Raw genomic sequence first — 17,461 nt, forward strand, 5'->3', positions numbered from 1 at the left:
GAAATGAATCCTGAAACACACAGAAAAAAAAAAAAAAAGCAATTTTGAATCAAAATGTGCCAGAAAACTTTAACTTAAACCAACATTTAAATGTGTTCTGTGGTTCTGGGATTTTCTTGACATTTTAATACAATGATTACTTGCTGAAACGCTGTCCTTAAGAGCCACAGCTTTGATTTTCGACAGATAGGAGATACAGAGCCAATCCTGCAGCTCCTACAGAGGCACAGCGCTCGTTGGTGTTAGCTAAAACTGATGCCACGAGAGTCATCCAGATATCACAGCTCTGCCTGGAGAGCATCATAGTAGAGGTAAAACCAGCAGGATGGGATCTCCCCATGTCCCTGGGCTGTTGATGAATGGCCTTCCATGGCATAGGCCTCATGAGTGTAGGCACACGCAAGGAGCTGGAGCTCTGTGGGATGCTCTGAGGTCTTTGGTGATTCATGTGGGCTGACACCAGGTGTGAGGTGTGCAGGTGGGCACACAGGACACAAAAGCAACTTGGGGCATCTTTTTTTTAAAAAGCTCTGCTTTGCTGTGTTTAAAAAGAAACTAAAACCCAACAGGAAAAGGTTTTTAGCTGTACTTCATTGCCTCATGTCGTACTTTGTGTCACTGGATGCCCGCCTGTTTCCATTTGTTGTCATTTGCTTTGAACATTTTATCTTCCAAGTCCTTGCTTTGAACCAACTCAGCGGTATTTACACACATTCACTGATATAAAATTGATGATCCAAACTCCCTTCTATTTCCTTTTACATCTGTACAATGTGAAAGCAGTAGGCAGCAGCGCACAACAGCGGGGAGCAAAAGCCACGCACCGCACGCAGCTCCTGTTCCCCGCGGCGCTGACTCCTCCACCCTCCTGCTGCTACCGGGCGCCGCCGTGCACGCCGGCGGACCTTCTGCCCGAGCGGAGCCTCCGCCTCTATGGTAGAACGGAGAGGCGGGGCGCTCTAGGCGGCCGCGCGGCTCTCTATGGTGAATGGGAGGAGGGGCGGGGTGCGGCGGGCAGCTGCTGCCCGGCGGCTCTTCCAGCCGGCACCATGTCGCCTCCGAAGGGTGAGCGCGCTGCGGGGTACCGCGGCTCGGAGGGGGGGAAGGAGGAGGGGACCGACCCCGCCCTCGCGAGACGAAGCGCGACCCGCGAGGAGGGGCGCGGGAGGGCCGGGCGCGCTCAGGGTGAGCGGCGCGGCTCCGCTCGGCGCTTTCCCCGCGGCCGGGAGGGAGGCAGCGGCCTCGCCAGAGCCTCGGGGTTCGGCTGGGGGCGGCCCGGCCCGGCCGTGCGGGAGCACTGTGCCGGAGCGCCCTGCTGGGGAGACGCGGGGCTGCCCGGCGCCGTCAGCTCACGGCGTCTCGCAGCGCTTGGTTTCAGCAGGGTTCGCAAACTGTTATTTTTTTAGAGCGGCGGTTATAAGGAAACGCTGCATATAACGTTGGTTCGGTGCTGCGTGGGCTTAGATTCTAGAGACGTAAAAAGCTTGAAATGCAAAGGGTCCAGCCGTCGGTGTCGACGCCGTTTCGGAGGAGCGCTGCGAGGAGCACACGCGTGTGTCAGCTGTGCTGCTGGGGCCGGGCGGGTGACTCGTGGGGTCAGCCCTCAGCCCATCTCCAGGCGCTGCTGGGCCCTCTAGTCGCTGTGCCCTTCAGACGTGGTTACTGACGTGGGGGAGATCGTATCTGTAAGGAAGCAGCTGATTTAAGCGGTTGTGGGAGCGGGAGGCATTAACTGTACCTCGCGAAAGTGTTATGCAAAAGGAGGAATGAATCACAGCTTTGGCTGTGGTGGGTTCAGCAGTTCATCCCCTTCTCTACGTGAACAAAGCCATTACAGAGCTGCCCCCAGCCTATCCCATGGCTCAGCTCATCAGCAAGGGAATGTAAACTTACACCAATTAAGCCACATTTCTGTAGGATATCCAGAATGTGATGGATGATGCCCCAACAGTTGCTGCAGAAAGGTTGTCGCCCCCACGATGCCATACAGAGCAGGGAATAATGTGCTCATTTGCAAAATGCTTCTGTAGTCACGCCACGTTTGCAAGATTTCTTGAGTTGGAGGTGGTGCTTTCACACAGAGAAACCCCACTTGGAGTCGGCACTGTTTTCTCTGCCATTCTCTGACACTGTAAAAACTGGCGTCATCTGGCCACGGGTAATAAGTAGTCCTTGCATGGCTGAATTTAGCTGAACGGACAGGACATCTTGTTTTCTATGGCAAGTGATTTTCCAAGAATGCCTTTCGTATGAAGTCCTATCGCCGTTCTGAGGAAACACCTCCTCCTAACCTTGGTGGAAAGTAAGACGGAGGAGAATGCTGCCATCGGGTTTTTGAGATGCGTTTCCTGCTTTGCTGATGCTGAGCACTTCCCTCTTTTTTTTTTACCAATCTGCAGCACTGTTGGTGCCTGACCCCCAAACAGGACAGAGAGGATGGGCTGCTGTTTGGCATGAGTGTAGCTGAAGAGTGAGAGAGCACAGGAAGACTTAGTAGATAAACGGTTGGACTGGATGATCTTTTAGGTCTTTTCCAACCTTGGTGATTCTCTGATTATTAGGGTAGGAGGATATCTTTTTGTCAGACACGTGAGAATCTGAGAAGAGACTTTAAAATTGATCTTAGACTTTGTACACGAAGCACTTCACAACATGATATTATTGTATGCTACTGCAGTAGACTTTAGTACAGTCCTACAGCTGTAGGATGCCCTATTTCCATTCTTAAATTAAAGTGAGGGGCATGCTGAGGTGTTGTCTTTGTTTCCTTTCAGAAAATGTCAGCCTGCTGTACAAGCTGTACTGCCTCACAGTGATGACCCTGGTCGCTGCCACATACACCGTGGCACTGCGCTACACCAGGACGGTGGGGGCAGAGCTCTACTTTTCAACTACAGCTGTGTGCATCACTGAAGTCATCAAGCTGTTCCTCAGCGTGGGTATCTTGGCTAGGTGAGTGTGGGGATGCCAATGGGCGTGTGGAAAAACCAACCACTTCTACTCACCTCTCAGTTACTGAGGTGCAGCTGTGTCTGAGTGCATTATGGGGGGGTCACACTGCAAAGTCCTCTTAGTGTGGGGCAGGGCTCGAGTCCTCCTCAGCTGCAAGTTCTTTGTAAACAGCATGATGTTCTGGTGTGTCCTGTCTGCCTGTTTTCTGTATTTGTGTACTTTGGAGTAGGTTCAAAATGTCAGCATGGGTTATCTGCAACCAGTCTTGTAGAATTTTGGTGTCGTGTGTCTAAGCCATGGAATACTGAATTATGTAAAATTGTCGTGTTCCTACTCATAAATTTTGCCAAGCTGTGTTACAGAAGGACGTCTTGTCTCTCTGTTAATGTAGGGAGTCAAAGCTAAAAGACTACAGTGACCAGTGGGCCTTCTGTAATACCACCTGTTCATCTCTGTTGTGCCTGTGAAATGAGTTCTGCAATATCATTACACAGTAAATGGAAAAAGTAGTTATTTTATGAACGCTTTCGCTAGTATTTTCACTGTATTCTGTCATCCTGTGTTGAAAGCCATCATGACTAATCTTTCCCTCTTCATCTTTGCCATTTTTGTTTTCATGTCTGTATTGTTTTTTCTTCACTTGTATTTTCTAAGCCAGTGAGGCTTAGTTTGGTTTATGTGTGATCATGCTAGTACCCTTTCTGACGGCTTTTCTGGTATTACTGCATTCCTTGAACCAAGATCCAGAGCTGTGTGCAGCACTCAAGGTGTGAACGTGCTGTTGCATGATGCAGGGGAGTAGAGGTACTCCCCGGCTTGGTGTCAGTTCCTTTCTGAAGAAGCCTTGGAACACAGCTGAGCTGTGGGCTGACGTGCAGGAGAGCTGCTCGCATCTTTTTTCTAAGTGCCAGTAGCAACTTTCAGGATGGTTGCTCTGTTTTGAGGATGTCATCTCTTAGGATTATTTCTCAGTTTTTTGGTAACTGAGTTTTATTTGCCATTTAAAATGGGATTAATGTTACCAACCAAGCTTTTTGAAAGTTAAGATATCTATTTTGATCTGGTCAGCTATTTACTTATTTTCTCCATGGTTAAGAGAGGGAGATAATGAACAGCACCACCAGTGTCCACCAGGCCTTGCTCACCTCTTCTTGGTGGGATGTCTTACTTGCTGGCTGGTCTGGATACCATCCTTTGCTGTCCATATAACCAAACTGGTTCTCACGTAGCAGAAGAACTGGTGAATTCTGCTTGGTGCAGTGAGAAACCCTTCAGCAGCTACTGAAAGTTCTGTGTTGGATACCATGTATAATGTCATATAGTCAGCAATATCCCGGTCATGTCCCCTGTTAGACCACTTATGAATATGGTGAACAGTTCCAGCACGGCTTCCTGCAGTGCCTGCCTGATGGCCTCCTCCAGGTTTAGAGTTCTAACCAATTTGTCTCCCTCAAGGCAAAGTGCCTTTGTAGTGTAATAGCCACTTAAATCACCGTGTTCAGTTTGGTTGGATCCATCCCACTCCCTTTTCTTTTTGAAACATCCAGCCTGACAACCTCAGTACACAGGATACTGCAGTGTGACTCTTGCTTTGTTCCGGCTGCAGAGTTTGTTTTCTTACACGTTCTTATGCTACACTTTCACTGTGTTTGCTTTCTCGGGTTTCTCCTGCAAAACATATTGAATGAATGAAGTCATAGGATTGTCTTTCAGAAGGGAGGGTTGTGATGGTTTAAGCTGTGTAATTATTTACTCAACTGTACAGTTATGGGAAAAGACTCCTCATATTTATTTCAAGTCCAGCTGGCCATTTGGTAATTATGTTGTCCATGTTCTTGGGTGGTACATAATTTCTTAGTAATGGATCAGGAAGAGCTGATTTGCAAACAACAGTTTTAACTTTTTTTTTAACAACTGAGTATTCTTAATGCAGAACTAATTTCTGTTAGTGTCTGTTAACTGTTCAGGCCTCTGTAGAAAACAGAATACATTTTTAAAGTCAAATGTAGATAGATGTCTAGAATACTGAGATCAAGCTGGATCATTTTCTATTTTACTTATTTTGCAACATACATCTTTGGGCACATTGTTTTGCATTATAAGCTATACGTAGAAAAGGCTTTTTAAAAATTCTTTTTTGCTGTTACTGTTGTGGTTAAATCTCTTTTCACATGGCCTTTTTGTAATTTGAGTCAGAGATTCTCAGTTAAGACATGCTCCAGAAAGCAAACCCACCCCAAAGATGAGCTATAATATAGTACTACTTCTTCTCAACAGCTGCAGTGGAAAAAAAAAGAACTGCTTACTGGGCATCTGTTGTTCTTCATTGATGAATTTCCGTGCCAGAAGTCTAAGTGGACATAAGTAGCTCTTGCTGCTGTGGTTTGTCTGGGAACAGATGCTCAGCTAACTTACTGAATATAGGTGGGGACAGAGGCAGGTGTTGTTTAAATGTTATTTTCTTGTTCAACCACCTATCTTAGTAATGACTTCTATCAATTGATACCATATGATATTTTCTAACTTCTTAGTCTTACAGAGTGGAACTATATATATGTGGGTGTGCTAATTATGGAATCATAGAATGGTTTGTGTTGGAAGGGACCTGTAAGATCATGTAGTTCCAACCCTCGCTGCAGACAGGCACAATTCCCATTAGACCAGGTTGCTCACAGCCCCATCCAGCCTGGCCTTGGAGGCTTGCAGGGAGGGGGCATCCACAACCTCACCGTGCAACCTGTTTCAGTGTCTCACTGCTCTCACAGTAGAGAATTTGCTCCTAATACCTAGTCTAAATCTACCCTCTTCTGGTTAAAGCCGTTTCCTCTTGTCCTGTTGCTACATGCCCTTGTAAAAAGTCCCTCCCCAGCTTTCCTGTAGGCCCCCTTCAAGTACTAGAAGGCCATTATAAGGTCTCCTCAGAGCCTTCTGTTCTCCAGGCTGAAGAGCCCCAACTCTCTCAGCCTGTCCTCACAGGGGAGGTGCTCCAGCCCTCTAGTCACTTTCCTGGCCATTCCCTGGACCTGCTACGACAGCAAATGTCCTTGTTTTGGGGACCCCAGAACTGGATGCAGTACTCCACGTGGGGTATCATGAGAGTAGAGTAGTGGTGCAGAATCACCTCCCTTGACATGCTTCACACTTGATGCAACACAGGATGGAGTTGGTCTTCTGGGCTGCGAGCACACATTGCTGGCTCATGTTGAATCTTTCATCAACCACCAGCCCCAGATCTTTCTCCTCAGGGCTTCTCTCAACCTCAGGGCTTCTCTGTCCAACCTGTATCTGTGCTTGGCATTGCTGTGACCCAGCTGCAGGACCTTACACTTGGTCTTGTTGAACTTCATGAAGTTGGCATGGGCCCACCTCTCTGTTCAGGTCCCTCTGGATGGCATCCCTTCTCTCTGGTGTGTCAACTGCACCACTCAGCTTGGTGCCGTCTGCAAACTTGCTGAAGATGCACTCAATCACATTGTCCCTGTCACCTACAAAGATGTTAAATAACACTGGTGCCAACACTGATCCCTGTGGACTGCCACTCATTGCCGGTCTCCACTTGGACACTGAGCTGCTGACTGCAACTCTGAGTGCAACCGTCCAGCCAATTCCTTATCCAGCGAGTGGTTCATCCATCGAGTCCATTTTTCTCTAATTTGGCAATCAGGATGTCATGTGGGACGGTGTCAAATGCTTTGCACAAATCCAGGTATGAAATTGCACTAAGGGCATGACTTATTGGTTACTACCAATCACCTCATCTTTTTTTCCCATGTGCCTCAGGAGGGCCTTCACGAGGATCTGCTCCATGATCTTACCAGGCACTGACTGGTCTGTAGTTCCCTGGATCTTCTTTTTTTTCCCCTTCTAGAAAATAGGGGTTATGTTTCTCCTTTTCCAATCAGTAGGATCTTTACCAGGCTGCTACAGCCTCTCAAATACGGTTCTTTAGAACTAGATATCTGGAACAGCAGCACTTCAGTCTGGCTGTACTTGGCTTTGAGTTTTCTTATCTCCTAATGCCAGGCAACATCGTACATTCACTGGAGAACAAATAAACCAACAAGTCTGCCTATAATGTTGGTGACTCATAATGTTTCATGCAGTTCCTTATCTAGTGCACTTAACCATGGTGCACTGGCATGTACTCTTCCCGTCTTGATACTGCAGACTTGAAGTACTGCTTGTCTGTAAATCTGTCAGTGGTTGTCCCTGTGGCCAGGCATGTCTTGCAAAAGATAGCTTTGTGCCATGCTCAGCGTCAGCAAGTCTGTCCCAAGCAAAGTTTCCCACTCAGTTAGGAAGGAGCTTTGCAAGAGCTTGTAAAGTGAGGGAGTGTACAAAGTTGTGCTCACCTCTCTTCAGAAATTGTACTTCCCTGGTGCTGGTTTTTGCAGCTCCTCTGTTCTGGGAGAATGAGAAAAGAATCCCTTGCAGCTGCTTGTATAACAAGTGCTCCAGCCTATTCTTACTGACATAAATCCATACTTTTTTTTTTCCTTTAATGCCAGGAACAGTCAGGTTTGTCAGGAATGGAGAATATGCAGGAATAAGGTGGCTGAGGAAGGAACAAGCATAAGAAAGATAAGAAAGATGTAGAGCTGTTGGAGCAGGTCCAGAGGCACAAAGATGATCAGAGGGCTGGAGCATCTCTCCTATGGAGAAAGATTGAGGGAGCTGGGCTTGTTCGACTTGGAGAAGAGAAGGCTCTGGTGAGACCTCATTGCAGCCTTCCAGTACTTGAGGGAAGCTTATGAACAGAAGGGAAATCAATGTTTTACGTGGGCAGATAGTGACAGAATAAGGGGGAGTGGCTTTAGACTAAAAGAGAGGATATTAAGAGGGCAGTGAGGTGCTGGCACAGCTGTCCAGAGAAGCTGTAGGTGCCCCATTTCTAGAGATGCTCAAGGCCAGTTTGGATGGGGCCGTGGGCAGCCTGAGCTGGTGGGGGGCAGCCCTGCCCATGGCAGGGGGTTGGAACGGGGCAGGCTTTAAGGTGCCTTCCAGTCCCAGCCATTCTGTGATTCCATGATTTCACGAACCTGGAACACACAGATTGTACATAGTTGGAGTTTGGAGCAGGTGGATGATGAATGTGTGTGTCTGTAAGGGAGGCAAAAGGAGCGTTAACTTTAAGAGCGGTACAAGGATTCAAGTTGAATGGTCTGTGGTATAGTTGGGGTGGAGCAGAAGTGATTTTGCATGTTGGTATTTGTCCATGGCAAATGGGAGAAGAATGGCAAACAGGAAGTGTGGGGCTTGGGAGAGCTGAGAACTGGAGGTGGTGAGCTGCGGTGACAAGGAAGAAGGAAAAGTCATGCCCTTGTGCAACTAATAAGGAAGATGTAGTGATGCAGAGGGCAGCCTTCCAACAGGCTGAGGAACAAGCTGCAGAAAGGGGCGGCCACAAAATGTGACCCTTTCTTTCCTGTTGCCTGCAGGGCAGTAGGGAGCTGCACGCCTTGCCCTGTCTGGTCGGCTCACATGTGTGAGTGGGTGCAGCTCTTGTCGCTCTCTCAGCTCAAGTGAGGAGAGGAGACCAAGGCTGGCTGAGGAGTGAGAGGTGTTTCACTGCAGAGTACAAGGAAGGGTATAAAGGAAGGGTATCATCCTTTTTTTTTTTTTTTCTTTTTTTTTTCTTTACAGTGAGGTCCATTTTAAAGTGAATCTGGAAAACTGCAGACATGTGATGTGACACACATATTAATAGAGCTCCCAGAAAGGGGTGTCAGCCTTCTGTCCCACTGCCTGTATACTTAGATACTTGTTCCACTGCTTACAGTGGCTGTTATCCAGGATGTTACATGTTAATGCATTTAACCTGATTCCCAAATGGAGTCTTCACTTTTTCTTCACTTTTACTAGTTTTATTCTTGTAGATAACCCTTACGACTGTTTACAAGGGTGGATAGCGGTAGGACAAGGGGGAATGGTTTTAAACTGAGACAGGGGAGGTTTAGGTTAGATATTAGGAGGAAGTTTTTCACACAGAGGGTGGTGAAGCACTGGAACAGGTTGCCCAAGGAGGTTGTGGATGCCCCATCCCTGGAGGCATTCAAGGCCAGGCTGGATGTGGCTCTGGGCAGCCTGGTCTGGTGGTTGGTGACCCTGCACATAGCAGGGGGGTTGAAACTCGATGATCATTGTGGTCCTTTTCTACCCAGGCTGTTCTATGATAACCTCACAGGTTTTGCTCAGTCCTCCCAACAGATTTCTTGGTTTGATTTCTGTTTTCAGATATCTGCCTAGGATGGCCCTCAGTTATACTCTTATTTCCTTTTGCAGAGAATCGGGAAGTCTGGCAAGGTTAATAACATCATTAAAAGAAAATGTCTTTGGAAGTCCCAAGGAATTGCTAAAATTAAGTGTTCCATCTTTGGTGTACGCTGTCCAAAACAATATGGCTTTTGTGGCTCTTAGCAACTTGGATGCAGCAGTCTACCAGGTAATGCACATTGTCATAAGCAGCTGCTCTACAAATCCATTTCTCTCTACAGTGTCATGAGGTGTGCATGTGAGCTGTCTGTCTGCCTGGCACCCAGGGCTACGATCAGCCTTAAGAAGGCTAAACTAAAAGCTGACTGGTGCTGTGCTGCATTCAGAGCACGCTGCTGTAGCGCTAACCCACTCTTTGCTGGAGTCATTTCCAGTTTACATTGTTGTCGTTAGAAACAGTACAAAACCCCATGGATCTGTGGGGAATCAACAAATATAAAATGTCATTTTGTGGTTCCTGTTGTATTGTTCTGCATTGGAGGAGCTCATGAAACCAAATGCTGTATGCTGTCTGTAGGTGACGTACCAGTTGAAGATCCCCTGCACGGCGTTATGCACAGTCCTCATGCTGAACCGTACCCTTAGCAAGATGCAGTGGTTCTCTGTCTTCATGCTGTGTGGCGGCGTTATTCTTGTTCAGTGGAAGCCTGCTCAGGCTACCAAAGTGCAGGTAAGAGCTGACGTTTTGCCACTTTGTGATGAAGAATAAACTGCCTTTTATGCTTTGTTTGTTACCTTACGTCGTCTTGGAATCGATTTAGGTTGGATGTCAGGGGGAAGTTCTTGACAGGCAGAGTGGTGAGGTGCTGGCACAGGCTGCCCAGAGAGGTTGTGGATGCCCCATCCCTGGAGGTGTTCAAGGCCAGGTTGGATGGGGCCCTGGGCAGCCTGGGCTGCTGTGAAATGTGGAGGTTGGTAGCCCTGCATGTGGCAGGAGGGTTGGAGACTCGTGATCCTTGAGATCCCTTCCAAGCCTGGCCATTCTGTGATCCTGTTATCAAAGCAGTGTCTGTTACATTCCACCCACCAGTATCCAGTTCCTCTTTCCAGCCACCTCCTCCAGAACTTAAACACTAGTTTGATCATTTGCTGTGGACCAGTGCAGACAAGCTTGTGGTACTGCTCCAGTCTTGTTGGAAAGGCAAGCAATTGCTACAATTAGTGTAAGTTACCATCATCATAATCTGCGTAATGGTAGTGCACCATCAGTGGAATATCTGAGCAATGCTGTTTGCAGCACTTAGCACTGGCAGCATTGTAATTGTTGGAGCAGAGAGTGGAATTGATCCCTCATGGAGTTAGGAGTGAAACTTCAGTGCCTTTTGGGTGTGGGTATGGCATTTAACACACCCTGCAGGGCACTGAGCTAATCTCTCAGAGGAAGAGACAAGTGCCTGCTGTCTTGTAGGTCTCAGTTGATCATCAGCATTAGTGAAATAGCTCTGAATGGATTGTTGTAGATTACTGAAGTGTTCCATCCTTTTAAAAATAATGGTTGATGTTGCAGGTGGAGCAGAATCCATGGCTAGGGTTTGGAGCCATAAGTATTGCTGTACTATGTTCGGGATTTGCAGGTAAAGTATTATTTCTGTATGCAGTTCTCATAGATGTGACTGAATAATTAATGATATTTAAACCAGAATGTTCTCTGTTATGTACATTCTACATCAGTAGGACACGTGGGAATGGCATCATTTACATTGTGTACATTCTGTGTTGACAGAAGACAGGAATGGCACAAAGCCACACCAGGGATGGGGGGGTCAGAATGGGCAGTAGGAAAAATTCCTTTGCTGTGATGGTGACCAGACACTGGAACAGGCTTCCTAGCAAGGTGCTTCATGCCCCGTGGCTGTCAGTGTTCCAGAGGCTTTTGGATAACGCCCTTGTTAATGTGCTTTAGCTCTCAGTTATCTCTGAAGTTGCCAACTGTTCTGATCTACTGTACTCTGTAAGCTATCTTTGCTGGTTATAAGATAAAAAAGAACTGTATTCCCTCTTTATTCCCTCCTGTAATTACCTTGCAGTCCTTGCATAACTTACAAACCAGGCTTGTTATGTGATTACTCCAGTTGCAGAAACTAATGGCTAGGAGCACATGCTATTGGTTTTATGTGATGCAACTTAGAAAGCTGCTTTGCAAGCAGAGGAGCCTTTCAAATGCTTGGAATATTATGAAGGGGAGCTCTATAATGACTTAGTACAACTAATCAGCATTATAAACTTGGCTTTACAGTGAACAGCTGAAAAATGATGAAAAACTTGCTTTTTTTTTTTTTTTTTTTTTAAGAAAGAGGAACCGAGCTTCTTACCAAATTTGTCTGGAAGCTCAGCCTTCAAATACAGATTGCTGTAGTCGTGGGGAATAAATTTGACTGAGATGAAGCTCAAGTAAGGCAGAAAGGAAGAGAGTAGCAGGAGGGCTGGATAAACTAAATACTTTTGTTATGTTGCTTTATTTTCAAACCACATTTCTACTCAGAGTAGTGCAATTCTATTTGAAACTTGCCTCAGAGATGCATGTTTTCCTGGCTGTAGATTAGGTGCTTCCCTCTCCTTCTGTAAGAAAACATCTTCATTGCCGTATAATCACGCAAGAATGGTTTTGTGCTGTGCAGACATGCTTGTCACTCATCAAACCCGTTCTAGCTGGCAAAGGGGAAAAGGAGGAGGGCTTGATTCTTGTTTGGTGTCTTTTCACTGAAATGGAAATTTTGAATTAGAAAGGGTAAATAAGACTTGGTAGAGCTCAAACAACTTTATCTGGGAGATTCAAAGTGTACTGATTTCCACAGATGTTCCCAAGCCAGGAGATGGGCATTCACAGTGAAGCACTCAAGCCTTCTACCACTCTCTAGGTTTCTCTGATGAGGTGGGTGGACAGCTGTGCCTCCACATTCAGACCTTTTGAAGGGCTGGTGAGGGCTACTCTTGAGGATTTAGAGACACATATGGCCTTTTGCTCCTGCAAAAGGATTGCAGCTGGGTGTTCTCCTCACTGACAGCTGTAGCTTTCAGGCAGCAAGAAAGACAGAGGATTTCATCCATGCAGCTCCTTTTGCCCTTGGGGCTTTATTTGTTTAAAACATAAGTCCTGTTCAGATTCCTTTCCTCTTCTTCTTTCCCCCACCTGTAATATGGTTAAGCCACTTTGGCAATAAACCTTCAGTTTCTGGACTTCACATGCTGAATGTTTTATTCCAGCAAAGCCCAAAAAGTTGTGGTTTTGTCCCTGAGAGATGGAGAAAAGTTTCTTCAAACTGTTGATCCTGTGACGGTTTCCAAGCATTCGAGGACCTGACAATGCTAGCAAAAGTGTTTTGGACACATACACAAATACATGTCAGCACCAATGACGTGAAACGTTACTGAAGAAGAATTTCTCCTAGACAGCACTCGTTCTTTCCTATGTCTCAGCTACTGTAGTGATCTGACATTGGCTTTCTTTCTATTTTCTTAGTTTATAAAATGTGACAAAATACGGTTTGTGCTCAGCCAAATTTCTGGTGAACTAATCATATGTGGTTATGCTCTGTAGGCGTTCTCAGCAGACAGAAAACTCAAGGTAGATATTCTGGGTTATTTTAAGTGCTACCATCATTAACAAGACTAGTTTTTTGTTTATCCTGTTGCTTAAACTTGGGAAAAAAATCATGTAGGGTATTTAAGTGGTTGCTTTTCTTAAACACCTGAGCTGTATCTGTTCTAGGTTATTTATTAACCATACAGTCTCACTATACTGTATTAAATTCTGAATTGTTTTTTCCATGAGTTAAAGAGTAGCAAGACGTTCTTTGAAGCCAACTCAGTCATTTCAGGAGGGAGAGTGTATGTCCGGGGCATCTAACCTATAGGTCTGCTCTTTGTGCTTTGTTGCTTCCATGTATGCTTTCTGTATCGTGTGCTGGATCTTGGGCAGCATTAGTGGTCAGCAAACATTTAATTGGTTGGACTCACAGCTGGAAGTCATCTGAGTCCTGCAAATGGTTGTCCATGGGATGCAAAGGAAGTTTGAGAGATGAGCAGAGCCCTGGTATGGGAGCAGTGGTGGGAGGCTGCTAGCAGTGACCTGTCAGATGGAGGCCTCTTAATCAGACATGCACCTCCTGAGTGATGGAGAAGCAGATGTGGATTTTCAGCAGCGCAGAGAGTAAGGGAAGGTAGTGGTGATCAGTGTGGCACTGTGACAAAGAGCTTTAGATTAGCATGAACTCAATTTCCTCAAAACCAATCTGTAGCTCCAATTAGCAGAAAGCATAGATAGGTTTTGGTTTGCTGTTGTAATCTTTGAAGCTGTGGTTTCAGAACTTCTGCACCCTAAACTCTGGGTTTCCAAAGGAATTCTCAGAGTCTCTGTGCTGAGATATACCCGGGTAGCTGAGTTCCTTTTGTGGGTGGCTAATTTTGTTGCTGATGGTTGCATTTGTTTGGTGTTTGCATGTTTTGGGTTTTTTTTTTTTGGTTTTTTTTTTTTTTTGGTATTGCTAACTATCCCAATGGGGGGAAAAATCATCCTATGCCATGCTACAATCTATAAATACTGTCCTGGGGATGTAATACCACCAGGTGCCAAAGTGAAATATAATGGAGCTCATCAACAATTGATGCAACTGTAAAGAGACACATTGAAATGGTCCTGTCCTGGAAGACGTTAGCAGGACGTGCTGTTGGGACTTGGAAAGGTCTATAAGAGGAGATGATTCCAGTGGTCTTATCTGGCTCTGAAACACTCAACTGTGAATCACCTGAGGTGGATGCTTCATTGATCTTACTGAATTATTATTATTATTTTTTTAGGAGTTTATTTTGAGAAGGTATTGAAGAGTTCAGATACTTCCTTGTGGGTGAGGAATATTCAGATGTACTTATCGGGGATCGTGGTGACTTTGGTTGGTGTGTACGTGTCAGATGGAGCCCAAGTTCTTGAGAAGGGGTTTTTCTATGGCTATACCTGCTTTGTCTGGCTTGTCATCTGTAAGTACCTGGTGGGTATAGGGGTGTTACACTGTTTTGTTCTATTTTAGCTTATGTTACATCTGATTGCATGAACCTACAAGTTCAGTGTGACCCACTGTTTCTTACTATATCTTGAGGGATTTATTTTTAAATAATTTTCAAGAAAATTGTGTTTTCTTGTTCAATTTAAAATAGCACTGAAAGAGCAGTCTAAATTAAGTGAGCAGCAAGCAGAGCATCTTTCGTTGAGTCACATCTGATCTAGATGCCATTAGGTATGCCATTTTACTCCATGTTAACTTACCAGTTAGGGTGATGCAGACTAAGGACGGACCAGAATAAGGCAGATCTCTTTAAGGGTGAACTACCACACCTCTAGTAACAGAAACATGTTGTCTGCTTTCCAGTTCTTGCCAGTGTGGGTGGCCTCTACACTTCGGTTGTTGTGAAGTACACAGATAACATAATGAAAGGCTTTTCTGCAGCAGCAGCCATTGTTCTTTCTACTGTGGCCTCAGTCATCCTCTTTGGTCTCCAGATAAGTAAGTGTCTTTGTGCCATTTGATTTGATTGCATGTGCTCCTTCCTTGTTAGCAGACCTGCATGTAGTTCACACCAAAGCAATCATTCTTAAGTATTTAACTCCTCTGAATTTTCCTGTTTTTTAACTTGGTCTTCTCCAGGACTGCTGTGTGTTAATACACAATCTGTGTTGTCTTGCAATAAGGTACCTGATGATCTTGCATTTGTGGTTTGTTCTTTCTGAGGCATCCTATAACTTCATGGGGAAAGGTTCGTTCCTGTTAAAGCACCTTGCTGCTTTAGCCAGCTTTGTTCATGAATCACTTTCTGATACAGTTTGGTTTGCATATTGATACAGCTATTTATCTAGAAAGCTGCTGATAAGAAGTTATCCTTTCTTGCTGGTTTTATTACAGCCAGTCTCAAATTAGTAATTCCTTACCTATTTCAGCATAGGTTTTACCATATCCTGTTAAGTTACACGTGCTGCTGCACCAGCTTCCACCTTCCCCTCTGCTATGCCCAGTGGTGTGTGAGAGCACATCAAACAGTGCCTGGGGTTGTGCCTTAGGTGGTGAACATCTGTGAGAGGAAACAGCAAATAGCTTCGGGTTGTCCCACAGCCACAAAGGAATTCTGTATCTGATAATGCATCCGGTGGCTCCTGTTTAGTCTTTCACTATGTGTTTTTTTCAGTTTTCCTACAATACTCATAATCTAGTGCTGGTATGGTATGGTGCTGGAAAAAAACACTGTTCTGATTTGGTATCGATGAGGTAGAATTTAAGGAAGGTTTGCATGCCATTGCATGCACCATTGCTGACTGAAAAAGAGCACCTTAAATCAGGTGATGAAAAGCAGCTAGTTTAAGAACTCACCTGGACTGAACACCTTTCTGTTGTTTGGGCACAAACCAAACCTGGACTGCTGGTTTTTCTTTCTGTGAAAGCCTCATTAATAGTATTTCTCAAGTGGACCAAGGTTTGAAAACACAAAGTGTTATTGCTGGCTGCATAAACACATCCACTGTGTTTTTAAGTTTATGGTAATGTAAGCCTGGCAGATTGCACCTGGAACTGCAAGAGGTGTTTCACCCTTGCTTTTCTGATCATGTCCCCGTTCTTGCTGATGTGACACTAACTGAAATGTTGTGGGGTACTGTGAACACTTGACAGTTTTCAGTAACAGAGTGTGATTTTAAGTCCTATGAATTAAAAGAAGCGTGTTGTCCTGATTAGTTCTGTTTAACTTTGAGACTGTCATTCAGACATCATAATTTACAGAGCTCAGTCTTCTGAAAGTTTCTTCTTACACAGAGGTGTTTACTTAAACTGTTTTGTCTCTTTTCAGCTATTACCTTTACCCTGGGTGCTCTCCTGGTCTGCGTTTCTATTTACCTCTATGGATTACCTCGACAGGACACCACAAAAATCCAGCCCTCAGAGACTAAAAGTTCGAAAGAGAGACTTGTTGCTGTGTAATGTCCTTGAAAATGGACAGACAAGACAAAAAAGGACTTTAAAAACATAAAAACTGATTTTTTAAAATTAGCCTTAAGCTAGTTGTGAAATGGTTTAAGGGGGATAGATTAAAAACAGAAGTTCTTTCTATTTCACATGTGGAATTACCAGTGGTTGGTGCTGAGGCTTCCTTCCTGCTGGGAGCTGGATGGGTGTCTTATTGAAGGCGTTCTTCATTCGTGTTGGACAATGAGGAGTTTCATTTACAAGGAAAGCAGAATGAAGGAACTGAACGCTCAACTGTATATAATGTATATAATGGAGGAAAACTGGTTCTTATGCTGTATTTGATCAACTTTCTTTACCCTGGGAGGGGAAAAAAATGCCATAAAGCTTCAAAAAAAAAAAAAAACCTTTTAAAAAGAGCAATTACTGCCAGCATTTTTTCTTAAACCATTTGGCAGCTGTGATTAGTCACAGGAGAGGTTTCTCTTCTAGGTAATATGTATCATATGAACAAAGTACTTCACTTGTGTTCTTAGGATGATTTGTAATGCTTTTTTCTTTTCTGCATTTGAGTATGAGGTGTCCGACTGGAAGATGATCTGTGCACTTTTTCTCCAAACTCTTTTTGCATAACAAAGTGGTGCTTGAAAACAGTTCCTGTAGTGCATGTTATGCTTTGACTTTAATTTGAGAGCGCCAGCTGTATCATTCCAACCCTCCCTGATGCCTCACTCTGCTCAACCCTTCCTGAAAATGTTAGCTGTGTTTAGGGAAAACTTGTTGAAATTGAAAGTGAAGGCAAAAATCTGATCAGATTTATATCTTGTTGAAATTCCTTCAGACCTAAGCTAACTGGCTGAGTTTTACTTCAATGTGGGGCACATTCAACACAGCAATAACCAAGATACTTAAGTTCTGTTCCAATGAGAGAGGTTCCAGTGTTCCTCTCTGCCTTCTGCTGACTGTTCTGTGCATTTGGGATAGAGCACATCGCCAAAGTACCACTCAGGTATGTCAGACCCTTTGGTGGCAGTGGGTGCTGCCTGGCATTTCAGAGGCTGGAGCAGCCAGCTGCACTGATTTTGGTGTGATGTTCCAGCTCCCTGCAGCCACACTGTGCTCTGGCATTGCCAAGCAGTATTTAGCCCCTCTGATTGTGAAGAGAGAGCACTGATTTCCTCTCCACCAGCTGCATAGCAAACCCATCTCCACCTCAGTCATTAGGTGAGTGTAACAGAGGAACAGGACTGGACAGATCTGGTGAAGGGGGAATGCAATACAACATGAAAATG

At 45.1% G+C, this 17,461-nt stretch overlaps 1 protein-coding gene across 1 annotated transcript; it reads left to right on the forward strand.

The window, feature by feature from the left end:
- The first annotated feature begins 997 nt into the window (after positions 1–997).
- SLC35A1 (solute carrier family 35 member A1) lies at positions 998–16,822 on the forward strand. Its single transcript, XM_042877538.1, has 8 exons — positions 998–1,065; positions 2,775–2,952; positions 9,235–9,394; positions 9,743–9,895; positions 10,733–10,799; positions 14,023–14,199; positions 14,589–14,723; positions 16,054–16,822. The coding sequence occupies exons 1-8, from the start codon at positions 1,050–1,052 to the stop codon at positions 16,182–16,184; spliced, it is 1,017 nt and encodes a 338-aa protein (XP_042733472.1). The 5' UTR covers positions 998–1,049; the 3' UTR covers positions 16,185–16,822.
- Positions 16,823–17,461: the final 639 nt, after the last annotated feature.

The sequence above is a fragment of the Lagopus leucura genome, unplaced genomic scaffold, assembly GCF_019238085.1.
Source record: "Lagopus leucura isolate 7727_CA_CO unplaced genomic scaffold, USGS_WTPT01 Super-Scaffold_73, whole genome shotgun sequence".
Classification (NCBI taxonomy): domain Eukaryota; kingdom Metazoa; phylum Chordata; class Aves; order Galliformes; family Phasianidae; genus Lagopus; species Lagopus leucura.